Source organism: Mirounga leonina, unplaced genomic scaffold, assembly GCF_011800145.1.
Source record: "Mirounga leonina isolate KUSES-001 unplaced genomic scaffold, KU_Mleo_1.0 Mir_200, whole genome shotgun sequence".
Classification (NCBI taxonomy): domain Eukaryota; kingdom Metazoa; phylum Chordata; class Mammalia; order Carnivora; family Phocidae; genus Mirounga; species Mirounga leonina.
The window spans coordinates 1,724,462-1,751,086 of NW_023270503.1; the positions used below are offsets into that span (position 1 = coordinate 1,724,462).

A 26,625-nucleotide genomic window follows, 5' to 3' on the forward strand; every position below is an offset into this window, starting at 1 on the left:
GGACTCCAGGATCATGACCTGATCCAAAGGCAGTCGCTTAACCAACTGAGCCACCCAGGCGCCCTTCACCAAAGTACCTTGCAGAGGCACATCACCGAGGTTTAGAAAAGAGCAGCTCATGTTGCCAGCCCAGCTGATTTTTCCAGAGGATGAGCTCCACACCTTCAAAGGCTGGAGCATCCAGGAAAATAGAATAATAATTATTTTTATACCTTTATGGAATGTTTTATGCTTTCTCTTTCCCACAAACCTTTGCATTTGATTGTCCCTTCTGCCCTATGAGGCACGGGTGGGGGTGGGGGTTGATGTTCCCCACACTGCAAAGGTGGGTCTGCCCAATGGGGAGTCTGTCAAACGGGGAGTCTGTCCAACGGGGAATCCCAGGGGAAGGCTGGCTAGTAGCCAGGGCACCTCTTGCTCTACTCTCCTCTTTGCAGGAGTCCCACGGTCCCCTTGCAAGCTTCAGAGTCCCAGAAAATGTGACAATTTGAGATCGCACCAAAGAGTTGGGGTGGGAGGAGATGGGAGAGAGAAGGGATGGTCCAAGGCAATACCTAGGAAGACGAGCAGTGGTCACTAAAGCTGGGGCGGGGTCAAGTCAGAAACCTGATTGCAGCTTCCACCAGGGGCTTGGGGGATGAGCACCAAGCTCCTTCAAGGAGATGGGACCATACGTCTTTTGAAATTAAGTGGTCTGCCCACTTGTAAGACCCTTTCCTTGGGATCACAGGCTTGCCCTCAACAACGACAATGCCTGCTCCAGAGAGATCTCGAAGGCTGGCAGCAATTAGTCCCCTCTGGTGCGTCTGCGGCCAGAAGAGATTTTAGATTCAGGTGCTTCTCTGAGGTCATATTGTCTAATGAATTAAGGTTAACAGCTGAACAGCGAAAAGAAAGGGCACCGAACTTCAGTCTGCTACCACTTTGCTTCTAAGTAAATACTTTCGGGATTGCCTCACTTAGTCATCAAATGCCAATACCTTCACTGAACAAGCTGACGGCAGCCGATGAGGCCTTCAGAACTCATGAGCGGATCCATCCCTTCTTCAGAGGGTCAGGCTAGGCTCCACCTTGTGCAGAACTCCCAGGACACACAAAAGGTGAATAGTCACACTTAAGAAATTCTGTTGACTTAATTTCTACCAAGAAGGGCAGCCGCTCCTGCAGCGATGAACCCCTCGCCCTTGGCCCCTTTCCCTGGTGACTGGGGAGAGCCTTCCCTGTGGAAGAATTCCCCGTAGCCCACACTTCTATTTTGGGGGGCCACTCTGCTCTGGTACGTGGAAAAAGGAAGGGTTGAGGTTTACATGGTCATTTTTGTTCCAGTAATGAAAGCTTGAAATGATCACAAAAGGAAAATGGGAAAATATGCCTCCTAAAAAGAGCTGAGGCAAATTATTATAGCAACTGAATCCTAAAAGGAATTTTCAAGTAAAAATATGGCTCATGTGAAGTTGTTATGGCAACTGACATTTAAAAGTAACTGGATTTGGGCAAGTTTCTTCCTCCACCCTCCCTGCAAAGTCTTGCAGGAACTTCATGCTAAAATTATGCTTTAATTTTAATTAGCCAAATAGGTCATAAATATAGCTTATTCCCAAATCCTTACAATTTCTACCCTGCAAGCGGCTGATCTACTAATGAGAAAATATTTCTACAAAAACCCACTTACCATTAAAACATCCTATCCAATATTTTTCTAATACAATTTATCAATTTAAACACATTGCATAATATGATATTCTGTAGCATTCCATTAAAATGATAAATAGCAGTGGGGGGGGTGGGGGGGAACCAAGAGATTAAACATATTGCAAGCGGTGTAGTAACCGTATTTAAATAACCTGGGCCATACGGAGAAAAACACACTGCTCTCATCCTCAGACACAGTCTAAACTCAGCAGCAGATTCCTGACTGTAAGGGTATTAATAGGACAGAAGAAGGAGGGCAATAAAAAATGACAGGCAACTTCAGAAGAAATAAAATTTCTATTAGGCTTTGTTATGAGATTACATCAAAGCAATTCATATGTTTTAATCTGGGGAGAGAAAAAGCAACTACTTGGGGTTTGTGCCTGGGGGCTGCCCCTGTGTGTTGAACCAGACAGTTTGCATAATGAACAATTTTCATTCAATCGGGATCTCAGCAGAGATAGCTCCCACTCCAAGGTCCTCGGCACCGGCTCAGAGTTTCTATTCTCCCAGCACCCCCTGCTGGAGAAACAACGCTTAACAGGGAGGAAAGGATGCAAGGCGCCGTTTCCGAGCCGCTTCTCTACCTTCAGGCCCCTGAAGTTAGAGAGCTGACTTTAAACGTCTCCTCCCGGAGCCCAAAGGGCCTGCAAGGAGCCTCTGGAGGATTCCGGAGGGCGCCGCCCTTTAACAATTCTTGCAGGAGGAAGGAGGCTCCAGGGCTGTGGCAGGAAAGCCTTTGCCTTTGCTACTCTCTACTGATTTAGGGATTTTAGAAATTGCTGTTTACGTTCTGGGTCTAACATCGGGGAGACTGAAGTTGCGGGAAGGCTGTTTGCCCGGAATGACCGGTGGACACGGTCGCCGGTTTAAAATACCACATGTGGTTCTTACCTGGCTCGTCATCTTTCAAGCCTCCCCGCTGTCCAGGTCTTCATAAAATAAAATGAAGAAAGAAGAAAGAAAGGGGAAAAAAAAAAAAAAAACCCGACAAAACCCCGACCCAAATGGAATTGCCTTTTCATGCACAATGGAAAACTTAAAAGCTGAACAAACCGTTTTGAAAAACTGGCACAGACCACGTTGGCTTGGAGGAAGGAGAGTCCTGGGCAAGCTGGCTGAGCCAGGGCCCAGGGCTGCGGCCTAATCCCCCTTTATCCGAGGGCTTAGCGCGCCGCCGCCGCCCCTGGGCCGCAGAGACCTGGCTCCATCGAGCGCGGCCGCACGGCTGCCCTGCGGGGGGGGGGGGGGGGGGTGGGGCGGGGGGGGGGGGGGGGGGGGGGGGGAGAGGGGCGCGAGGGCGGGGGAGCCACTCGAATTCGTGTGAAACTGTTTTCGAAAACCTGGGATGATCATTTAAATGTTTAAAATATGCACATGGTAATTCAAAACTAATTACCCTGAGCACATCTGAAACATTTACGCTGTATCATCTCTGCATCCTGCGCACTGAACGTGCGCCACAGCTCACTCGGGTGTTTCTATAAACTGCTCCGGAGATTTTATTTATTTTTTTTTAAGATTTATTTATTTATTTATTCATGAGAGACAGAGAGAGAGAGAAAGGCAGAGGGAGAAGCAGGCTCGCTGCTGAGCAGGGAGCCCGACGCGGGACTCGATCCCAGGATCCCGGGATCATGACCTGAGCGGAAGGCAGACGCTTAACCAGCTGAGCCACCCAGGCGCCCTGCTCCGGCGATTTTAACTTCCAGTCTAAATCCGGCGGCAGCCGCAGGCCCTGCCCCCCGCCCCTGGTGGCTGGAGGGACCCCCTTCCCGGACTTCCAGGAGAGGAGCCTGAGCCCCTTTTCCCAGGAGAGCCGATTGTCGGGGTCTTGTAGTTCCGGCTGCCCCATCATTGCCCTCGTTGCTGTTCATAATTGTCATTCCCGTTATTTAATTTAGGTTAAAATGACCTCGTTCCCACCTATGCCTCGTCTCCCAGTCCCTCCCCATTTCCCCGCCCTCTGCCTCGGCCTGCGGCCTCTGCTTCCTAATTCGCACCAAAAAGTTGCCTTGGCATTGACCTGGCTACTTCTCCATTTGGGGGTGAATCTGCGACGTCTGCAGGAAGGCAAGCGGGTTGTAAGGTGGCCACACCCACCAGCTCTCCAGAGCGCGGGACTGAAGCGGGCCAACGTGGGCGGACAGGCGCCAGGGCTGAGCACGCCTTACTGTAGCCAAGGGCACACGCGTTCACGTGCCACCCGCGCGTGCACACACACCCCCTACACGTGCACACACGCCTCCGACACGGACTGGACTAATTAGACCCGGGCAGGTCCTGCAGCAAATTCATCTCCCCATTGTCCAGAATAAAATGAGTTCTCTTCCACTGGGGGCATTAAACCAGCAGCGACGAGACTGCCAAGGGGGATGCTGTAGCCGAAATAACTTCGGCTTCCCAAGCTTATCCAAGGAGACTGACCTTGGGCTGGGGAGCTGGAATGGGAGGAGGCACAATTCTAGAGTCAAGAAATGAGCGCTGCCTTATACATATGCTCCAGGAAACAGGCGAGGCCCGGCCGGCTCCCTTTTAGCACTTTGAAGATGCCAGCGGCGGGTTTTAGACATTTAGGAATGCGAATCTGGGTTAGATTCCCACAGCCGGCTGAAGGTGGATGGAGTGATATTACCAGGTTTAACTAGAGCCATTAAGAGACGCTTCATTATTCCCACACCACCGCCACCAAAGTTATCACATGAGCCATAATGCAAGAGAGAATTTTCATCCCATCAACAAGAGAGGGAGCCAGTCTATCTTTGTCCAGAGAAAATGAGTAGCCCAGCATGAAGCTTGTGAGGAATCGAGGGTACAACACTCCAATAACATCCCTGCAGGATTTCCTCAGCTCTTTAGTCGGCTTAGCAGAGCAGGCCGTGCTGGAGCGATCTTCCCCCCCGCCCTGCTTAGCCAAGAAGCCCCGCTCTAGGAGCGACTGAAAGGTCAATTAAAGACAAAGAACACTCGCTGAGACCTGCATTCCACAGGGCTTGAGCCTTAAGCTCCCAGAAAATCACGGTCCAGGCTGCACTCCTGATGTGCCGCAATCTCGTTTATTATTTCTCTACAAAAGGCTACCACTAGAACCAAACTCATTTCCTTGGTATCCCCTGCACCTGGCCCACTTTTTTCCTCCTCCCGTGCCTGTGCAGCGGGCTGGTCCTTCGCCCGGACACGCGTCTCTCTCTTCTCCCTGCCAGTCCATTGTCCTCACCTTTACGATGACCGCTCGCCTCTACCAGACGGGTTTCCTCCTCTCCCCCACCATGTACTCGGTCTGCTCTGGGTTACTTTGCTTCTTTATAAAAAGTGTGCCTCCATTTTGTGGACTCCCATCATGGATTACAATTGAGAGAGAGGGGACCAGGTCTTCTATTTCCTTTGTGTTTCTTGTGGCAGCCCAAACGCAGGGTTTTCACGTTAGGCACCCCCACTAGATATACTGACCGACCTAGGAGTTTTATGGCTGGAGTTAGACGGCCCCGTGAGATGACCCAGCACGCCCCCCCGCCCCCCCAGCAACAGTTGCGCCCCATTCAGATGTTCTCGGCGTCCTATGACTTGCCCAGAGCCAGATTTATTGCTCCCGCTGTAAAGTGTATCTTCTGTAAGCCTCACTTAAAAGCCAACGCTTGGCAGAAGATCAAGTTGGAAGTGCAGGATAGCAGGTGATGGTGCGGGGAGGAGGGGGCCGGGGGGAATAATTGAAACTCTGAGAACTACCAGCTCAATATTTAACCTAGCTGGTAATTTGCCGTGACAATGACACCACCAACGGAACGCAACTACTACGCAAGAATGTGGCTCTCTAATTAAGAGGGCTCTGCTTTTCCTAGCCACCCGTGATTTAGTCACACAGGCAAAATGAGACTTGGCTCCAGGCGCTGAAGGTTAGAAGGCACGGGGCGCCGGGCCCGGGGAAGCCTGCTCACACCCTCCATGCTCCCTCAGACCCAGGGGGAGAGCTGCTCAGGCCTGTCACCACCCGAGACCCAGCTGACTGACAGGCATCTTCCCTGAAAGCCCGCGCGTGCTTCTACTGCAAATCACACGCTTCCCCACAGCACCGCTCTCCAGCCAGGAAGGCTCGGCGTGGGTTTGATCCTGAAAGAGTAACTTTAATAAGGATTGTCATAAAAAGGAAAGTCCACGGAAAGGGATCTTCCTTTTAAAGATGGAGAGCAAGACAGGGACAGGGACAATCCCCCCGCCCCCCCCACCAACCGCAGGCGGAAAGACAGAGGAATATTATTAAAATCATAGCTATAAAGAAGGATGTTGCTATCTTCTAAATTGACTGCTGGATTCACGGAACGTGGCTAAGCAAGACAAACCGTTTCCTGCTTAATTAGTGGCTCATTTATGGAAGGTTTGCTGTCTGGAGAGAACCCATTACAGGAGGAGAGCTCATTTACAGGGATGCACCTTCTAAAGCTATTCAAATTTTTAAAAAATAGTGGAGAAGGAAATGGTGGTGGTGGTGGTGGTGGGAGAAGGGGTGCTATGGAGACGGAGAAGCTTCTACAAAAGACAGGCTTTGCATTTCAAGCCCGAGTGCTGGGGAGATCAGCTTTCCTAGGCAAACACATAAGCCTCTAAAATTTTAGGCCAATAGAAATGACCTCTGCACCATGGCTGACTGAAGATATAAATAAACTTCAACATCAACAGCAGTGTCACCGGTGAGAGGAGAGATGAGAGTCCAGTTGGGGCTTATTTTTAAAAAAGTCCTGGTTGTTCTGACTCCGTTTCGGGGCAGGGCATTGAGGAGCACAAAGCCGCAGCTCCCTGCGGCGAGCTCCCCTGCTTTCCCAGGGCACCAGCCCCTGGGTTACCTCACCACCGCGAGGAAGTGGCACCACACACAAGTTATATATAGGCTGAGTTACCTGCATTTTACAAGCACCAAGCATGTTATCTGAGGAAGCTGTCACTTTTAATGACAGCACAAACTTCCAATTACCCACTGGGTAATACACCAGGGAGCAGGTCCCGGTCTGTAAGAACGGCTCACAATTATGGAAAGTTTACACGATTACTTCTGAGCTGGATTTAATATTTCTCACGAGGCAAGGTGGGACTCAGTTTTTCACGTGGTCTGTAGTCAAGGCTGGAAAAAGGACTGTTTTCTTGAAAATTACACATTTTTGAGATTTATCAACAGCTCCGAAGTAGGGGGTGCCAGGGGACGGTCATCAAGAGGCCTGGCAAAGCCGAGAGGCTGTTAAAAATGGCCAGGTTCAAGGTCTCGAGCACACCCACAGGTTGCTGGCACGTCACAAACGCTCAGGTCAGGCCCAAGCAAGAGTGAGGGATCTGGCAATAGAAGCTGTAAGTTAAGCCCCCTTCCCCCAGTGTGGTCAGACATTATTTGCAGAAGGGACTCCCGTTCCCTTTGGTGTCGTCTGCCGTTCATGGTGTCTACACAGTCTCACGTGCAGCAACACGGAACACACGGCCCTTACCAGCTGCGGCACGTGCTCTTCCATAGAGATCAGACGGCCCCTGATTGAAAGGAAGGCTACAATTTGTGAGGCTCCAATCACTCAACTCTTTGTGAAATCTTTCCTGAAGACTCCAGTCTCCGGGGATCTCGCCGTTTACTGATACATTGTTTTATTTCCTTAAGGAATGAATATCTGTGGAGCTCGAACCTGCAGCCCCGAGATCAAGAGTCACATGCTTCTCCGACTGACTGAGACAGCTGGGAGCCCCTCCATTTACTGAATTTTAACTTGACTTGGGATATTACTACTTAGCCCCAAGCCTTGCTCCAGATAGACCACAGTTCTTGGGGACAAGGCGTCTTGATTTGAAATCACTTACAAGGAGGGCAGAATAGGCAATCAAAGGAGACAAGTGCCCCATACTCTTCTCAACAACCAAGCCGCCATCACAAATATAATTAAAAGCCCTAATAATCATTAACTAATAGTTTTGAATGAAGAATCATTGGCATATACTGATTTGTAAAGTGAGTCAAATGTGTTCTCAAGAGGCCATTCCTGCCACACCTGCTAGCAGAGAACTGGAGGATCTCGGCCGCTTCAGAGCCACAGCCCCGACGGTGGTAGGTAGGGCGGGGCCATCGATGGCTCCGGAGCCTTCCCCTCCCCTATCCTTCCTACATTCACCTACCTGCTATTGCTCCAGAGGATTCCAGGGCCTGCTCAAATCACTTGCCAGCCTCTGATGGCACACAGAGTGAGAGGAGGCATCACCGGACTAAGGCACGAAGAAAGCCATCAGAAAAGCTAACACAACAAGTAGAGAAAGCAGACATTTTCACAGCACCACAAAGGATGTATGTTCCTGCCCATCAGATACTGGGTTTATGAGAACAATCAGGAAGCATATGTAACTCTAAAACGAACACCATGTTATATGCCAATTATATCTTAAGAAAAAAAAATTTTTTAAATAGTTGGAGTATAAACATCCAGCAAGTGAATTGGCTCAATAGATGTATACATCCATATAGCCAAATACCAATTAAAATTATGCAGATCTACTTTTATTGAAATAGAAAAGATGTCCATCCTGGAGTGCTAGGAGCCGTGTTGCAGAATAGTATAATCCTATTTCAATTAAAACCACATTTATATGCATGTATGCATAGAAAAGTCAGCTCTACAAGTGGTTACTGCTGATTTGTGGGATTATGGGTAATTTTGTTTTTTCTTATCTGTGGATTATTTTTCTACAACAAACATGGATTCCTTATATAAGAGATAATCAATGGGCCAAAGAGACCCTATTCCTTTCCTTCTCAACAGACACTAACGATACTCATTAGCTTAGTAACAAATATACTTAGTTGAGGTTTTTTCAACAAATGAAAACATCTAAATTCTATCCTTTTTGAGAAAAGCTAATTATTTCCAAAAGTGTTCATAAAAGCCAGAACTCTACCAAGAGTGGATTATAAGACTAAGAGCTAACAAATCACATTTTATGGTGGTGGGGGTAGGGGTGGGGGTGGGGTAGAACTCCTCTGAGATAAGGAAACATTCAATTTACTAGGGGAGCAGTGGCCTTCTAACAAGTGAAAAGGAAAGGAGACTTGACAACCTGTTTCACTTTCTATAAATAAAACCTTAGAAGGCATATTGCCAAAGAAACACAAGTCAATATAAACCTTTATACACTGGACTGCCAAACTTCACTTTTAGACAGTATATTAATTATGTGGTCAATAACCACGGGTTTCATTAGTGTATTAAATACCATGATCAATATTATTTATACTTTTCCAAGACAGGCCACTCAGGGAAAAAAAGTGGGGGAGGGGGAAATTTTTGACCCTGCAGTTCAAAAGAGATCGGCACACTAGAGATTAGCAAGGCTTTAATGGAAAGCATAAAACACTGAAAATATGGACAGAAATCAGATTATTGCCCTTTTATTTTTTTTTCTTGCCTCTTTCACAAGGAGACTGGAGGAACTCCAAGAACCATTTAAAATGAAGGCAAAATGATTAGATTTTTTTCCTAATTGCTTAACGCTGATGTCATGTTGTACGCAGAATAAACATTGATCTCAAAGTGCAAGATGAGAAATAGAACAACATGAACAGCCTTTCAAGGTAAACCATATCCAAGAGAATTCCAAGAACCGTGGGCCAGGATCTATTTAGGCCATCCTCAGGGACCTCAATCTCTTAAAAGCCTAACAGTGGCGCCGACTTCTGATGCTCCTCCACCACTGATCTGATTTCAGGAGGGAAATCTGCTCAACGGCCTCCCTCCAGGGAGCCGCCCCGCCCCAGTCTCCCCACGTGGTCACCGAGAACACCCGGCGCCAGCGCAGTGGTCCCGAGATGTGTCAGGGCAACACGCTCTCCACGAGGAAGAGCCGTCGCGAGCGAGAACGAAGGGAATGCCGGGAGGAGTAGATGTGAGACTGGTTACTGGGCTGAAAGCTAGATGACCACTTCCAACCCTCAATTTGTCAATCCGGAATTGTGAAGACTGTAATTTTCCAGTCAGTGCTTGATAAGCAAGGTCAGGCAGAAAAGAGCTTCCATAAAAATGGTTGAGGCCTCAGCCCAAGAAGCGAGTGCCGCCCAATGACCATCGCCTGAGACTGGAATGTGTCCAAACCATCAGCCAGCCTGAGAAAGACCCTGCCTGTTGTGAGCAACGGAGTCGTCTGGCCTAGAGCTGGCTGTTTCCCTCCTGAGAGAGGACGGGTAAGGACGAAACAGCCAGGCCATCATCACTCTACAGCTACACAAAGGGCCGCCACATGCCGCCCCTGCACGGATTAAAACCCGGGTCCTCCCGCTGCAGGCTGACTGCAACACCGCCTGGATGCTCGGGGAGAGATGTGCAGCAAATGCCAAGTGGTGGGTCGCGGCAACTGGATAGATAATTAATATGATTAGAACACACAGAGCAAGCATGCTCTTGCTGACTGAAAAGCCCAGTAGCATAATTACTGTTTTCTTACTAGCTCACTGTCTGTACACATTTCAAAGCCTGGTTGGTGCTCGACTGCTGTGGAAACATCAATAAAATCCCAAAGTGCCAGATCATCAGCATTCTTGAGCACAATGGCTTTTTGTTTTTAGTGTTTTCATTCTTTTAAAGATGCATTTTAGGGTGGCAAACATTAGGACGAATGATCTCTAGGCCTTGGACTCATCTTTGAGTCTGTAATGAGTTAACATCTCCCCCAAGCGAACATTTATTATGAAGGCTAATTAATTGCTTTCCAGTTACAAGAACCCTTTGCATTCAAAGAAAGTAGGATTCACACGCAGAGAATATTCTGTTTATTAAAACAAAGCAGGGGAAACAAAGGGCCTCTCCTTCGAAATCCCTTCTATTTAACATAGCTTTAATCATGAAATGAAACATACAAGCGTAAGAAATACGTACAGGTAGAAAAAGCACGCATTCACCAACCCAAATGCAACATTAATTGAAGTGAAAATGAAAGCAATGCTTTGTAGTTGCTGGGATGTCCCTGGGGGACAGCAAGTATGCTTATCAGCTTTCCTCAGAAGAGACAATTCTGATGAATATCAGACCCACTGACTCAGTCTACGAAACCCTGAAGGAGGGATATGCTTCAGATATAAAAGATCCGTCTTTGATTAATAATTCTACCCTAGTGCCATTCCAGGCCGTAACGACTCTGTGGCACCTCCCGAGAGAGCGAGCCTTCGAATTCCAGAAAGACACGCGCGCACTGCAGCAGAGGCTCCGCACGCCCGCTTCTCGGCTCCCTCTCCCGAGAGGGAGCCCAAGTCGCGAGGGTGTCGCCACGGGAGAGGCGGAAACCCTCATTACATAATTTCTTTCACTGTCTGCAGAGTTAGGGTCAATTACTTGTGCCATAATTCCTGCTTGAAGATAATGAAATCTTAATAAACGGACAAAAGCCTCAAGACAGAGGGAGTGGCCGGCACTACACTACCTGCCGCCGACCCGCTGGGACGGACAGTTCACACCAGAGCCGTCGGAGCCCGTTTTGCTTCGCCAAATAGGGTACGATGGGCTCCGAGAGGCGCCCAAGGGAGGAAAGCGCTTCGGCCGCCGCAGAGCGGCTCTCTGGCTGCACAGCTCACGTGGAAATGTCACACGGGGTGGGGGGAAGGAATCGGGTCCATTTCAGCTCTGCCTCTTCAAACTGCTGCCTCATCAGCCCTGCTCTTCTCACATTAGCGCGTTTCTCCTGATGTTCATGATCAGCCTTCTGCCATATTCTCTGTAGTCCACGGGCTTCACGTCCATCACGGTGGCCTTAATTCGAGACTCGTCCTTTGAGGAGAGAAAAGCAGTCTGTGAGTGGAGGAAAGCCCGTGGCACGGAGCGGTGGTGATAACCCCCTTTGCTTCAGAGGTTTCAATGATCCCAGCGGGAGAAAACACAAGGGCACGCTGGACTTAGTGTTCAGTCACTCCAATACAGAAAACAATCACCAGTTAGAGCCACGTTCAGAACTTCTGGAGCTGGGAGAGTGGACAGGAGCCCCTCTTCATCCTTCCCTCGTGCCCCCAAGCTCTCAGAAACCTAGATTCCAAATGGGATGGACCGTAGCGGGCTGATCTAGGTCAATTTATTTTCTCTGCAGAAGGGGACACAGGAGCCCAGAGAAGAGAAGTGACCTGCCTGAAGCCACACAGCTAGTTCTGAGAGTGGTGTGAAAGCAAAAGCGCCCACAGCAGAGGAGAAATCCCTGGTCTGGGGCCATCTCAGCTCTGCAAGAGACAAGCTCTCTGCACCTCACTGTCCCTGTCCGCACCACGAGAGCACTGCACGACCCCTCAAACCGTCCCCGGGTCCCACCTCACTCTGACACTCCGTCATAGACATTTGACTCCATACCTCATTCACTGCCTACTAGCAGGTACTAGGGTTAAGGTGTAATAATAAAACAGAGTGAGGAAACCCTGAAACAAGCAGAGAGAACTCCCCGTCCTCACTCGTTCATCAGGACTCAACAATCCCTTTAGAGGCAGGATGACGGGATGCCCAGAAAGGGTGCAGTCTGGTTCCAGGGCTCAAGCACTTCTGTGTGCATGTGCTCCGTAATGACGAGGTAATCCTATTTATAAGGATGGTGAAGAGCAAGCTCTGAAGCTGGGACCGGAATCTTAGTTCTGCCGTGTGCTGGCATATGACTTATGTATATTACTTATTCTCTGCATGCCTCCATTTTTCAGTGGTAAAATGGGGATAACAGTAGTTCCTACATGTGGGTTACTGCCAGGATCAAGTGAGATACTAGATGTAAAATAAAGGGTGTAGAAGAGTAACTGGCAGATAGTAAGTGCTCAATAAATGCTGTTATAGTAGGACTATCCAATTATATGATGTTATAGCCAACTTAAAGGAATTTTCAAGGTAATTTTAACTATGTGCGGTCTTTGTTTCACATACCAACCTCAGGGCCTAAACCTCATGGAAGTGAGTCTGCTAAACACCTTACCATTCTTTGTCAGTACACCAACAAAAAACCCCCCAGGTTGTAACTGAAGAGAACACGCAGCATTTCCCTCTAGATGTTCAACACTAGGCAGAACACTCAACCTCTCTAACTTTGTTTCCTCAGCGCTGGGAAGATCCAGGGAGCTTAGCCCTGGGTCTGGCACACAGTACACAATCAAGTGACAGCTGCCACCAGACTCTTGCTGTGGGTGACAAACAGTAGCTTCCCACCCCAGGTGACCCCACTTACATTGTAGGTCTCTAGTTTCACCCTGATCCTGAATGTGAAAGATCGGAAGTTGGCATTCTGGAAAACTTCCTCAAATGCTTGCTCATTCTGCAAAAACAAACATTAAAACTTTAGGCATGGAAGCTACCAGACCATTTGAAAATACCCATTAAGATTTTTGAAGGGGTGGGGACGCCTGGGTGGCTCAGTTGGTTAAGCATCTGCCTTTGGCTCAGGTCATGATCCTAGGGTCCTGGGATGGAGCCCCGCATCGGGCTCCCTGCTCCGCGGGAACCTGCTTCTGCCTCTGCCTCTGCCTGCCGCTCCCCCTGCTTGTGCTCTCTCTGTCAAATAAATAAATAAAATCTTAAAAAAAAAAAATTTTTTTTTGAAGGGGCGCCTGGCTGGCTCAGTCAGAAGAGCATATGACTCTGTATTTTGGGGTTGTAGGTTCAAGCCCCACATTGGGTGTAGGGATTACTTAAAAATAAAATCTTTATTTTTTCTGAATTTTTTTATTTTTTAAGATTTTATTTATTTATTTGAGAGACAGCACAAGCAGAGGGAGCGGCAGAGGGAGAGGGAGAGACAGACTCCCCCCTGAGCAGGGAGCCCAAGGTGGGGCTCTATCCCAGGGCCCCGGGATCATGACCCGAGCCGAAGACAGACATTCAACCCACTGAACCACCCAGGCACCCCAAGAAAAAAACATTTTTAAAAAGACTTTTGCGAAAAATCTCAAAATTTTTTTACCCCCAGTGGTTTAAATTACTTAGGAATGACTAATCTATAGGTGACATTTCATTACATAAAACTGTTTAGGTAGAGGGGCGCCTGGGTGGCTCAGTCGTTAAGCGTCTGCCTTCGGCTCAGGTCATGATCCCGGGGTCCTGGGATTGAGCCCTCCATCGGGCTCCCTGCTCCACAGGAGGTCTGCTTCCCTCTCCCACTCCCCCGCTTGTGTTCCCTCTCTCACTGTGTCTCTCTCTGTCAAATAAATAAATAAAATCTTAAAAAAAAACTGTTTAGGTAGAATTTTATTAATAAACTAAAATACTCTACCTATAGTAGTCAAATTCACAGAGACAGAAAGTAGAATGGTTGCCAGGGCCAGAGGAAGGGGAAATGGAGAATTAGTACCTAATGAGTGTACTGAATGTAACAATGGTTAAAATGGTAAATTTTATGTTATGCATATTTCACCATAATAATAATAATAATAAAATTAAACCACTCTTAGAAACACATTTCTAAACTTCAAAAGTTTGTGATGGAATCTCAGGGTTATGAATTTGAGCCCCATGTTGGATGTAGAGATTTACTTAAAAATAAAATATTAAAGGGACCGCCTGGGTGGCTCAGTTGGTTAAATGTCTGTCTTTGGCTCAGGTCATGATCTTGGGGTCCTGGGATCGAGCCCCATGTCAGGACCCCTGTTCAGTGGGGAGCCTACTTCTCCCTCTGCCTGCCACTCCCCCTCTGCTTTTGCGTGCTCTCTCTGACAAAATCTTAAAAAAAAAAAAAAAACTTAAAAAAATAAAGTCTTAAAAAATAAAAAGAATTGAGGGAAGAAATAGTCAGAAAAAAGTTCAAGTTTTCATACTGTTTTAGTCTCTGCATTTACAGTTATTTGTGAGCAAGTGAAGAAGGCAGGTGAAGTGGGTAAAGATTAGGGAAAGTTTGAAAAGCACAGTTCTCTCCCTCTTTGTCTTGTCCCTCAAACACTATTTAAGCTTTTTTTTTTTTTTTTAAGACTTTATTTGACACAGACAGAAAGAGAGCAAAAGAAGAGGGAGAAGCAGAGGGAGAGGGAGAAGCAGGCTCTCCACTGAGCAGGGAGTCCAACTCGGGGCTCGATCCCAGGACCTCGGGATCATGACCTGAGCCGAAGGCAGACGCTTAATGACTGAGCCACCCAGGCATCCCTATTTAAGCTTTTACTTTTTTTTTTTTTTAAAGTAATCTCTACACCCAGTGTGGGGCTCAAATAGATGACCCTGATATCAAAAGTCACATGTTCCACGGAGTGAGGCAGCCAGGCGCCCCACTAATTAAGCTTTTTTATTAAAAAAAAAGTCTGGTAAGCAGAAAGGAATCAGAGAAAACATTTTATATAAATATGCATAAAATTTCCAGTAACTTTATATAAAATTAATAGTTCGTGTCAGTCAATATTATCTTTTCAAACCACATGGAACATGAAAATGGTTTTGTTACACAGAACTCTTGTATAAAAGTTACTTCACATATACACACAAAGTCCTCTGGGCTTTCAGGTATGTAAATAAAACAATGTGTTAAACCTTAAGAAAATTATACTAGTTGCCATTATTCTTCAAGATAAGAGAAACCATGGAGCATGTACTCCAAGAATATTATGGTTCCTGAGGGAAGAGTTTCTATATGTCCTCATTCACCAGCGGTAAAAACAGTGAAATGTAATAAGCTCATAAAAAACCCTGAAAAAGGGCGCCTGGGTGGCTCAGTTGGTTAAGCGACTGCCTTCGGCTCAGGTCATGATCCTGGAGTCCCGGGATCAAGTCCCACATCGGGCTCCCTGCTTGGCAGGGGGTCTGCTTCTCCCTCTGACCCTCTCCCCTCTCATGCTATTTCTCTCTCGTGCGCGCTAATAAATAAATAAATAGTATAAATAAATAAATAAATAAATAAAATCTTCAAAAAAACAAAAAACCCTGAAAAGCTGCCTCGAGCCTTAAAATCTGATATGAAAATAAAGAACCAGGCAAAACAGATGAAAGATACCATCATACTTTAAAGTCAATTCCAGTTCTTTTATAAAAGGGGCTTGTTGGCATTATTTTCAGAGATCTCACAAACAATTTTAAAAAGGTGTGTGCTGGGGGACGGGGGGAGCCAAATGGACAAACTGAAGACAGGGAAGAATAAGAAAAACACACCAAACCAATGACAAATCTTTTTTTTCTTATTGTGTGTGTGTGTGTGTGTGTGTTTCCTTAGTGGTTTATTTAGAAATTTTCTAAGCAATTTGGAGGAAAAGTGGAAAAATCTATAGAGAGATGCTAATTTGTGTGGCCCAGAAAACACAGCTTTCATTGGTCATCTTTACACATTTTTTTTAAACGATTTTATTTATTTGAGAAAGAGAGCATGAGTGGGGGAGAGGGACAAAGGCAGAGGGAGAAGCAGACTCCCCACTGAGCAGGGAGCCCAATGCAGGACTCCATCCCAGGCAGGACCCTGGGATCATGACCTGAGCCAAAGGCAGACGCTTAACCAACTCAGCCACCCAGGTGCCCCCATCTTTACACATTTTATCTGAGTATCTTTCCTACATTTAGCAAAATCAGTAATCTATTCCCTACATTAAATAAACCTAATATACTAAAATACAAATTTATAAAAATGAAATGGATAAAGTTACCTTAGGAAAGAAAGTTACTTTGTAAGAACTGCATCTGAAGACCTGGAGTAGCAAGTACCTTATATGTGAATTTAAACCAGGATTTGACTCAACATTTCAGGAAGGTGTTTATTATGTTAAAAGGGCACATCTGTACCTCAGGTTACTTCAGAAGATACCTTCCAGATCTCAAGTGATTGTAGGCACATCACCTTTAGTGTGCTAACAGTAACAGAAGTAAATGTTTTATACTTGTAAAGTGCTGTTTTTAAAGCATTTTTTTTTTTTTTTTAAGGAAGCTCCACACCCAATGTGGAGCTTAAACTCACAACCCTGAGATCAAGAGCTGCACGCTCTACCGAAAGAGCCAGCCAGGTGCCCATAAAGCACTTTTTTATACATTACTTGATTACTCATTGTTAGTACACCCAAGGTGGACAAAATTTGACAGAATCAGATGAGCTCTTAAATCATCATCAGACTGAGAAACTATATACAACAACCCAAAGAAGTTGAAAAAAATTAAAGAGCAAAAAAAGGGTGTTATTGGCAACTGTTACAGTAATAATAAAAGATGAGGCCAACCTTCTCTTTTAACTCCCCAAGATAAGCAGTGTTTTGTCCAATGATGGTCTCTGCAGACTCTTGGAAACAAGTGACCCACTGATTCTCTTGAAAATCAGCAATATTTACCTGAAAAACACACTATATATTAATTCAGCCAAGAAATAATAAAAGGAAGACATACTCAGAGACTGGAAGATTAACTTTTTCCATTCATTAAAATAATTCCCAAGGAAAAAACCATTACCGCTATATATGCTATATTCTTTCAAAAGAGGAAAATACTGCAGAAAGAAGTTTAAAATGTAAGTCTGGATCACAGGAGGAACACAATATGCCGTGGACATGTGATTTCAGATCTCAGTGGAGATAACAACCCAACTCACCTCTCCTTCAGACACAGAATCCAGGTACACCAGACTAGGTTCCCCTCCAGCTGCAATGCCCTTTGGACTCAAGGTTTTGAATGAGCCTCCAAAGAGTGACAGCAGGTTCTCTGCATTTCAAACTCTACATCCTTCAGTCACTAGTTCCATAAGACTAGTTCCATTCACTGCTGAACGTCCCAGACTATTTAAAAGCTTGAGCTTAAGGACCTTCATCCAGCTGCCAAACTTAACTAGCAACAGAAATGAGCAATCAAGTGTCTCCACTTGGACAATGTAAAATTAAACAGGGGAGAGTCAGGGAAGAAAGTGGATCACACAGAATCCACCTGCTAAAGTAAAAGTCTTAGTACCTATAAGAAAGCAAAGGTTTTTTTGTTTTTTTTTTTTAAGGTAGCATTTGATGATTCTACATATTTGCTTGGCATATACATGGAGGTTTAATATCAAAAGTTATGATGAAAAAATAGGGGACAAGAAAAGTTAAAAACACTCACATATATGAGAGAATATATCACACACTAGGGTTCACACCTACAGTATGTTTACCTCATGCTATTCCTAGAGGCAAAGAGCTGAGGAGGGTGACAATGGAGACATCATCTCGTGAAACCAGTGTGCTGGGATTCCTATTTACGAGTTTCACAGAAAGGCTGATAAACCATCTAAAACAATTTTTTCAGGGCGCCTGGGTGGCTCAGTCATTAAGTGTCTGCCTTCGGCTCAGATCATGATACCAGGGTCCTGGGATGGAGCCCCACATCGGGCTCCCTGCTCAGCCAGGAACCTGCTTCTCCCTTTCCTGCTCCCCCTGCTTGTGTTCCCTCTCTAGCTGTCTCTCTCTCTCTGTGTCAAATAAATAAATAAAACTTAAATTTAAAAAAATTTTTTAAATTAAAAAAAATAAACAATTTTCTCCATCCTAGTTCGATGAAGTTAAGTTTATGTTTATTTTCTGTAAAAATAGGAAGCTTAAATGTAGAAATGTAGAACTTTCCTGCTGAACTAACATTTTTTTTCCAAATTTTTTTTATGTTATGTTAATCATCATACATTACATCATTAGCTTTTGTGAACTAACATTTTAAGAGGCAATTAGAATATAGAAATGATAAGTAAAATCCTTTATTTTTTATCTAAAAATATTTTTAATTAATTCATTTACTTTAAATTTGCTATTACAAGGGGAAAAAAAAGGAAAATGCAGAAGAAACTAGAAATCAACCAGAAATAACCTCAATCAACACTCTGGTATTTGTCCTCTAGGTCTGTTTTGTGTGTGTGTACATACTTCAAGACTATATCAAACACTCCATTTAAAATTTGCCGTTTCAATTAATAAACCTGAACATATATTCATGTCATTTTCAAATATTTTAACTGTAGAAAACTGTCAAATGATTGGCAGATTCTGATGCCTTCACAGTATTCCACATTACAGAGATATAATAAAGGAATTAACCAATAAAATATTAAGGAATTTTAAGTTGTATCACAGTTTTCAAAATAACAGAGTAAGAAATAACTTTACACAGCTGTAAACATCTCTGATGATGATGATTTCTTAGAAGAAATTCCCTCCAAGTGTTTAATGTGCCAGAAAATATAAACATTTTTAAGGCTCCTGATATATTACTGCCAAATCACCTTCTAGAAAAATGCAGGAATACCTATTATCATTTAGTATTATGGTTTTTTTTTTTAAAGGACACCCTCCACTTTAAAGGTTTTTAAAACAGACACAATTCTTTTTTTTATTTTATTTTATTTTATTTTTTTTTTTTTTAAAGATTTTATTTATTTATTTGAGACAGAGAGAATGAGAGAGAGAGAGCACATGAGACGGGGGAGGGTCAGAGGGAGAAGCAGACTCCCCGCGGAGCAGGGAGCCCGATGTGGGACTCGATCCAGGGACTCCAGGATCATGACCTGAGCCGAAGGCAGTCGCCTAACCAACTGAGCCACCCAGGCGCCCCAGACACAATTCTTACAATGCAAAAAAGCCACAGTCCCGCATCAGCATGCAGTCACATTCCTGAGAAGTCAGCTCTACAAAGGCTAAGAGGAACAGATTATCTACAAGAAAAATAACTAAATATAGGCACTGGCTGTATAATTACTGCTCTCCAGAAATGCCATTGCACATTAATTTGTCTTCATACCAGTTAGCAGAAGAGTGTCAGCGATTCTGCATTGTACTACACGCACAGCAACCGCCATCAGCTGCGTATCTAAATGCAACTTTCTGGTATGAAAAAAAGCTCTTAGTAGGAGAACAGACAGTAAGAAGCTCTTTAGCACTTACTCATCTGCAGGCTTCCTACCCCCAGCCATCTTATTTTTGCTGTTGTCTCTACAGGGCCTGGCTCTTGGTAGGGACTCAGGAGACAGCACAGTACCTTCCCATCTACCCATTCTACTTACTGACAGGATCATGCGGTACTTGAAGCTGGGAAATTCACTGTCACACTTTTCACAGCGGTATAATCCATTCTGTTGGTCAATCACTTTCTTATTGCAGTCCTGAGTTGGGCAGGCCTGATACATACAGTTCTCCTTGCGAAGATACACGACGGTCGCCACAGAGCTAAAATAGTCGGCCTTCGGGAGAAAAGAATGCCATGAGATCTAGAACACAAGGCCTACGTTCGAGACGGGACTCTGAGGCCGCCCACAGCTTGCCCTTACATGTAAGCGCTCAGTGTTTACATACACGAATCCCTAAGATCCCACTGGCTTTAGAGGGAGTAATTTCTGCTATAGCTTTTGAAATCACTTGTGCTGACTCCAAAACCTACAAAGATAATAAATTAAGTTCTAAAGGGTATTATCCCTTAACAATGAAAGCGAATTCTAAATTAGACCAAATTAATTAATTAAAAACAGAAAAAGACGCGGGGCGCCTGGGTGGCTCAGTCGTTAAGCGTCTGCCTTCGGCTCAGGTCATGATCCCAGGGTCCTGGGATCGAGCCCCACATCGGGCTCCTTGCTCGGCAGGAAGCCTGCTTCTCCCCCTCCCACTCCCCCTGCTTGTGTTCCCTCTCTCGCTGTCCCGCTCTCTGTCAAATAAATAAATAAAATCTTAAAAAAAAAAACAGAAAAAGACGCTATGAAAGACAAAGGCTTCAAGAGACAAGATTTGTTCCTCCGGTTCCTCTGACTCTCCCAAGGTAACCGATGGAGGAAACACAGGCGAATGCGGGCGAACCCAGCGCAGCGGTGGCCAGCCGCCCTCCCACAGGTACAACAGCAGCAGTGATTTCCGGGGCCTACAGTCCCCTACATCTTTGTCTAGGCCACGGTGGCAAACTTTGTAGAAAGCCAGACAGGAAGTATTTTAGGCTCTGCAAGCCAGTCACTGTCTCTGTTGCCAACGCACGCATGAGCTGCTTGCCAACCCTGGCCTACGCCGTCGACGCAGGGACGCCACCGAGGTCAATGCAGCAAGGACTATGTCATGTGCTCCTGCTTTATGTTGTCCCTATTTGTTTTGCTTTTTACCTCTCACAGAGAGGATACAGAGTGAATAATTTTGGGGGGTGAACAGTTCCCTCTGGGTGTACTCCGAATTCAGAGCCAGGTCGGCAACCTCTGGGGCTTCCCAATGTCTCAGACCAAAAAAAGGCCAAACAATAATGTGAATGTTTAAAGAGACTGAGTGAGGCCTCAATCTAGAAGGCTCCAAGAAAGTAACTCTCGGGGCGCCTGGCTGGCTCAGTCAGGAGAGCATGCGACTCTTGATCTCGGGGTTGTGCATTTGAGCCCCACAGTGGGTACAGAGGCTACACCCTAGGAGAAAGTCTCCTGGAGAATGCCTATTGAGTTTTCCTGTATTTCTAGGTAAGATCCAGATTCAATGCACGACTTTAAAGTTTGGGTGCAAATAGGTGCTCTCCAGGCCTGATTTCTTTTTTTTAATTTAATTTATTTTTTTTAAAGATTTTATTTATTTATTTGAGAGAGAGAGAATGAGAGACAGAGAGCACGAGAGGGAAGAGGGTCAGAGGGAGAAGCAGACTCCCCGCTGAGCAGGGAGCCCGATGCGGGACTCGACCCCGGGACTCCAGGATCATGACCTGAGCTGAAGGCAGTTGCTTAACCAACTGAGCCACCTAGGCGCCCTCTTTTCTTTTTTTAAAAATTTATTTATTTTTAAGTAATCTCTACACCCAACGAGGGGCTAGAACTCACAACCCTGAGATCCAAGAGTCACATACTCTTCGAAGTGAGTGAGCCAGGTGCCCCCAGGCCTGATTTCTTATTACATACTTTAGATCTAAGAGGGACACTGGGTGTCAAGAGAAACTGAAGAGTGGCTGCTCCTCTGACCAGGACAACACAGATCTAATGTTTAATTCTCAAGATGCTGTATGACAGCATCATAAGATGCCGCCGATGACAATGATGGATAAGGAGTACAGCGAAATGAGACAGTAAAGAATAAAAACTATGTTATATAATATGAAAATAATAAAGGTAGGAATTGTGTTTGGGGAGCATAAAGGAGAAATAAATGACTTAAATGTTGAACTGCTGGCAGAATACAGGTTTAGATCAAGACTGGAAGGGGTGCCTGGGTGGCTCAGTCATTAAGCGTCTGCCTTCGGCTCAGGTCATGGTCCCAGGGTCCTGGGATCGAGCCCCACATCGGGCTCCCTGCGCTGCGGGAAGCCTGCTTCTCCCTCTCCCACTCCCCCTGCTTGTGTTCCCTCTCTCGCTGTGTCTCTCTCTCTGTCAAATAAATAAATAAAATCTTAAAAAAAAAAAAAAAAAGACGGAAAGAGCGTCATTACATACAAACATTGAAAGGAAGCTGCAACTAAAGTCAAATACGAGAGCCAGTTCCTGTCGGAGAATAGTGGCAAACGCTTGGCCCATGAGAGGTTAGTATCGTGCAGCCAGTGGAGGCCCACGTGAACTGCCTGATGTCTGACACGGAGCCTCGTTAATGCTCAGTGTTGGCTCTAACCTCAAAACGCATCTTCTTGGTATGTGGGCATTTCGATTTGCAGGAACAATCAGCAAAAATAAATATGGACCCGAAGTCATTACCTCTTCATTAAGATCCCTCTAAGAATTAAACAACTCTCTAAGTCAGAGTTCATAACATTTTTTTTGCCTCAAGATACGTGAGAGCTCCCTGCGCGGCAGGGAGTCTGCTTCTCCCTCTCCCACTCCCCGTTTGTGTTCCCTCTCTCGCTGTGTCTTTCTCTGTCAAATAAATAAATAAAATCTTTAATAAAAAAAAAAAAAAAGATACGTGAGAGATGGGGTGCCTGGGTGGCTCAGTTGTTAAGCGTCTGCCTTCGGCTCAGGTCATGATCCCAGGGTCCTGGGATCAAGTCCCACATCAGGGTCCCTGCTCGGCGGGAAGCCTGCTTCTCCCTCTCCCACTCCCCCTGCTTGTGCTCCTGCTCTCGCTGTCTCTCTCTCTGTCAAATAAATAAATAAAAAATCTTAAAAAAAAAAAAAAGATATGTGAGAGATACACGGAGGCATGGCTCCCTCACCCTGGCAGTGATTCTCCACCGTCACGTAATCCTCTGGTCAGAGCACTGGTTAAGAATCATAGCTCTGAATGAATGTCTGACAGCTAGTACCAGAAATCAGGTTTGAAAACTCATTCTTTTGCATACTTTATGTGCTTTTGTGAAGAAAGTTAGGAATGTGGGATACCTTGTCACCATGGCCCAGGTTCTCTGATTTAACCTCATATAAAGTTTTCCAGTTGGTGTTGCTCCCTCCTATTCCTCCACTCTTTAGATCAGAGATGGAAACACCATCTAAGGCTCGTCCTTCTGAGTCAAACCTGAAAAATAAACAAAGAATGACAGGTACTTTATATATATTTATTGAATATATTACTTGTGTCTAAATGCCAGATACAGGCCATCCACACCCCCAACCCCCTACTCATCCAACTTTCCTAGGTCATGGTCACGTGGGCTGAAATTAGTATCCTCCTTGTATCTTAAGCCAACTGCAGCAAGGGAATGACCTCTTTTCATCTCAATTGCTTTGATGCCCCCCAGTGGTCAAGAAAGACAGTGCCAAAATACAACAACCTTTTCTTAAATTAGCATCTGGTACATAGTTCTTTAGGCTACTGATGCTCATTCCCAGTCAATAGCTGCATCTTTATCATTACTGAAATATATCAGCATAGAAAGTGGCAGTCCCCATATTATAACATGGTGGCAAAAAACGTTCCCATGGTAAAAGATCTTATAAGCCTGGGGCACCTGGGTGGCTCAGTTGGTTAAGTGTCTGACTTCTAAGCATCTGACTTCAGCTCAGATCACAATCCCAGGGTCCTAGGATTGCCTCAGGCTCCACTCTCAGTGCGGAGTCTGCTTATCCCTCTTCCTCTGCCCCTCCCCCAGCTTGTGCTCTGTCTCAAATAAATAAAATCTTAAAAAACAAAAAAAGATCTGGTAAGCCTGATAATAGAGTTTAAAGGATTATATAATCCATAGTAATTTAACAGAAGATAAATAGATAGCATCTTCTTAGTGAGATTTTACCTATGCCAATATCAAAATTAACATTAATTTGTGCTACAGTATTATTAAAACTGATGATACTTTAAAAAAAAATTTTTTTTTAAGATTTTTATTTATTTATTTGACAGAGACACAGTGAGAGAGAGAGCACAAGCAGGGGGAGTGGGAGAGGGAGAAGCAGGCCCCCCGCAGAGCAGGGAGCCTGATGCGGGGTTCGATCCCAGGACCCTGGGATCATGACCTGAGCCGAAGGCAGACACTTAATGACTGAGCCACCCAGGTGCCCCAAAACTGATTATACTTCTTGATCACATATCAGCTGATATGAAGGAAAGTGGCTCAGAAACATAGTTGTGGCAGGGAAGAGTCAATCTGAGATTAAAAACATGCCAATGTCATCTAAAAGGAGGATAACTAAAAGCTAAACACATACAGAACAGGCTTTTTAAAAAGAGACCATCTAACAGAATGGATGCTGCCTTAAGCTGCAGACAATTGCCTTCACATTCTGTCAGGTAAGCGGCTAAATCCGTCACAGAAGCACAGCAAGGTCCATAAATCGGTTTCACCACTACTAGCTACACCAGTTTACGGTTTCAAAAACTCCAAGAAGACATTTGCCACCAAAGATAGCTCATCAGGAATCAACAGAGCAAGGACAGAGGCAGCCCTTCTCACAATAAAAAATCCCACATTGTTATAACCAAGATCTAACATTACCAATCCTTGCCTAGGTAGGGTGTGTGCACTGAACTTCTCTTTGATCAATGCCAGTTATTTTATTCTGGAGACAGCTATGTCTTTTTATGTTGACCAGGATCACTGTTATTGACAAGTAAAATATGAAGACCTTAATGTGGGCATGCAATTAACCTGGGGTCAAGCTCTAGAGCCCGAAAGAAAATCAAGCAGTAAGAACAAACCAAAGCTGTGGTTATTTCTGGTCAGACTACAGATAGGCCCTGCCTTCTAATGCCATGCCAGCTACCAGGATAGTTACATATAGATGCGTGTGGATACTCAGAAGGCCGGCTTGAGTGACATGAACACTCGAGTAGCTGTTTCATGAAATCATTCAAATACTAGTGCTTCTAGTGGCTCACACTACACTCAGAATAAAAGTGAGAAGTCTGTCACAGGAACTAATTCTTTAAGTACTAAAACCCTAGGCCAGAAGTGGAACCCGACACAACTCCCCTGGGACTACAGTTATACGAATTATTAAAGCTCAAGCTAGTTAAAGTGTTTTCCCTGACCACATCAATTCTTGCATACCGTGTTTCAGTTTGAAGTGCTCCTTAAAGGCAGAGTTTTAACACCCTACAAAGCTAGATACAGTGAGATTTTAATAGGCTCTCCTCAGCCCGAGTACTTGGGAAATAACAATACAATGCCAACAAAAGCCCATTGTTCCCACTGCACTTTATCAGAGTCCAGTGAACACACACCAGAAGATGCGTTCAGCACCAAGTGGACAAAACAAGGAAGCACATTCTTCCCCCACCCCCTGGGAGCCTGCAGCTTTAAACCTAGGGAAAAAAACTGCCCCCCACAGTCCTGCCCACAGCTGTGAGAGCCTGGCAGCCCCTTACTTTGGCAGGATCGAGGCCGGCTGCAGCACAGCACTTCCATTCTGCCGGCCTCCTCTGCAATATTTGGGTCTGTCATGGGATTACAGGTTTGTCAGTTTAAGGGCTTTAAAGCCATCCTCTCAGAAGGCATAATGCTTCCAAGAAATATAGGAACTGCTCGATTCAGTAACAAAGCCCTCTGCTCGGCAGACAGCTCACATACTGATCGTGAGAGCCAAAAGAGCCAGCTCTTCTCACTCAAAGGCCGGGCTCAAATAAACCCTTTGTTTAGTCCCATAAAACCTACCATCCACGAAGCTTATAGGCCTCTGGGATGTCAGGATTCACAATGACCGTGCTTGAAGACAGTACAGAGAGGCTCCGTCCACCAAAATCAGAAACTCTGGCTCCTTTGATAGCCATCACGGGTTGTCTAGAACCATCAAATCTATCAGCCTGAGTATTAACAAAAACACCAAACAAATATAGTGAACAGGGGTCACTAGCAGGAAGGACACAGAATATTTTTATAGAAAACAAGGAAAACAGTCAGTAGCAGAGTAAATGCAATAAATGGTACATGGAATCTATCCAATATAACCTCACACCCAGGAATCTGTTCCAAGATAAAGCAAAACTAATCTAGAGTTAGACGAAAGATCATTTCACTGTGTAAAACTAAGATCACAGCATATTTCACAAAAGTAAATCAAATAAAGGATTTCAGATATTCCCTGGCCAGCTCAATCCTTCTTTAGGAAGGGCCTATACGGCCAAAGCCCCACAACTCTCAAGACAAGACAGCCGCCCGGCTCTCTACGTCTCTGCCTTCTGCACATGCCCCAACTGCTCAAGCAAATACTTACATCCTCCCCCCACAGAGTAGCGGTGACCACTTTCCCTGACATGTCCATCAAATAGATATTTCGCTTAGAAACTTCTCTGTTGTTAGATTTCACTGTGATTTTGGTGGCATCTTCGTAGCTCTTGCAGATCCCAATTATGTCTAAAATACAGGCACAATGTGTTAGCAAAAATGGTCAAGGCGCCCATTACAGCATGATCAAAGGCTGAATGGCAAGCACTTCAGTCCCTTACATGTTGCAAACAAAACCAGTAATCACAACTCTCTTTGCTCTCATACACAGACTTACCTATAAGTGAGTCTTTAGGCTTGTTCTCCAGGTCACTAATCCCTGTGAAATCAAACTGAACTGTAGGTAAATGATGACCATGTTCACAGGGCATGACAGAAGTCTCATTGTTGAAGGTCATCTCATAGTCATTTTTAACAGCTGTGAACTGTTTGTTAGCAATCTTCAGGATGCCTTTAGAGATATAATAGACCTGCAAAAGAG

At 45.2% G+C, this 26,625-nt stretch overlaps 1 protein-coding gene across 1 annotated transcript in view; it reads right to left on the reverse strand.

Moving 5' to 3' along the window:
* Positions 1–10,456: 10,456 nt before the first annotated feature.
* The window catches only part of RPA1 (replication protein A1), a 74,689-nt gene continuing 58,520 nt past the window's right edge, over positions 10,457–26,625 (reverse strand). Inside the window, exons 10-17 of the mRNA XM_035027565.1 lie at positions 26,422–26,614; positions 26,134–26,273; positions 25,575–25,723; positions 22,870–23,002; positions 19,618–19,794; positions 16,829–16,936; positions 12,883–12,969; positions 10,457–11,462 (exon numbers count right to left, since the gene is read on the reverse strand). Coding sequence (XP_034883456.1) covers positions 11,358–11,462; positions 12,883–12,969; positions 16,829–16,936; positions 19,618–19,794; positions 22,870–23,002; positions 25,575–25,723; positions 26,134–26,273; positions 26,422–26,614 — 1,092 coding nt within the window. The 3' untranslated portion in view covers positions 10,457–11,357. The remainder of the gene's footprint in view (positions 11,463–12,882; positions 12,970–16,828; positions 16,937–19,617; positions 19,795–22,869; positions 23,003–25,574; positions 25,724–26,133; positions 26,274–26,421; positions 26,615–26,625) is intronic.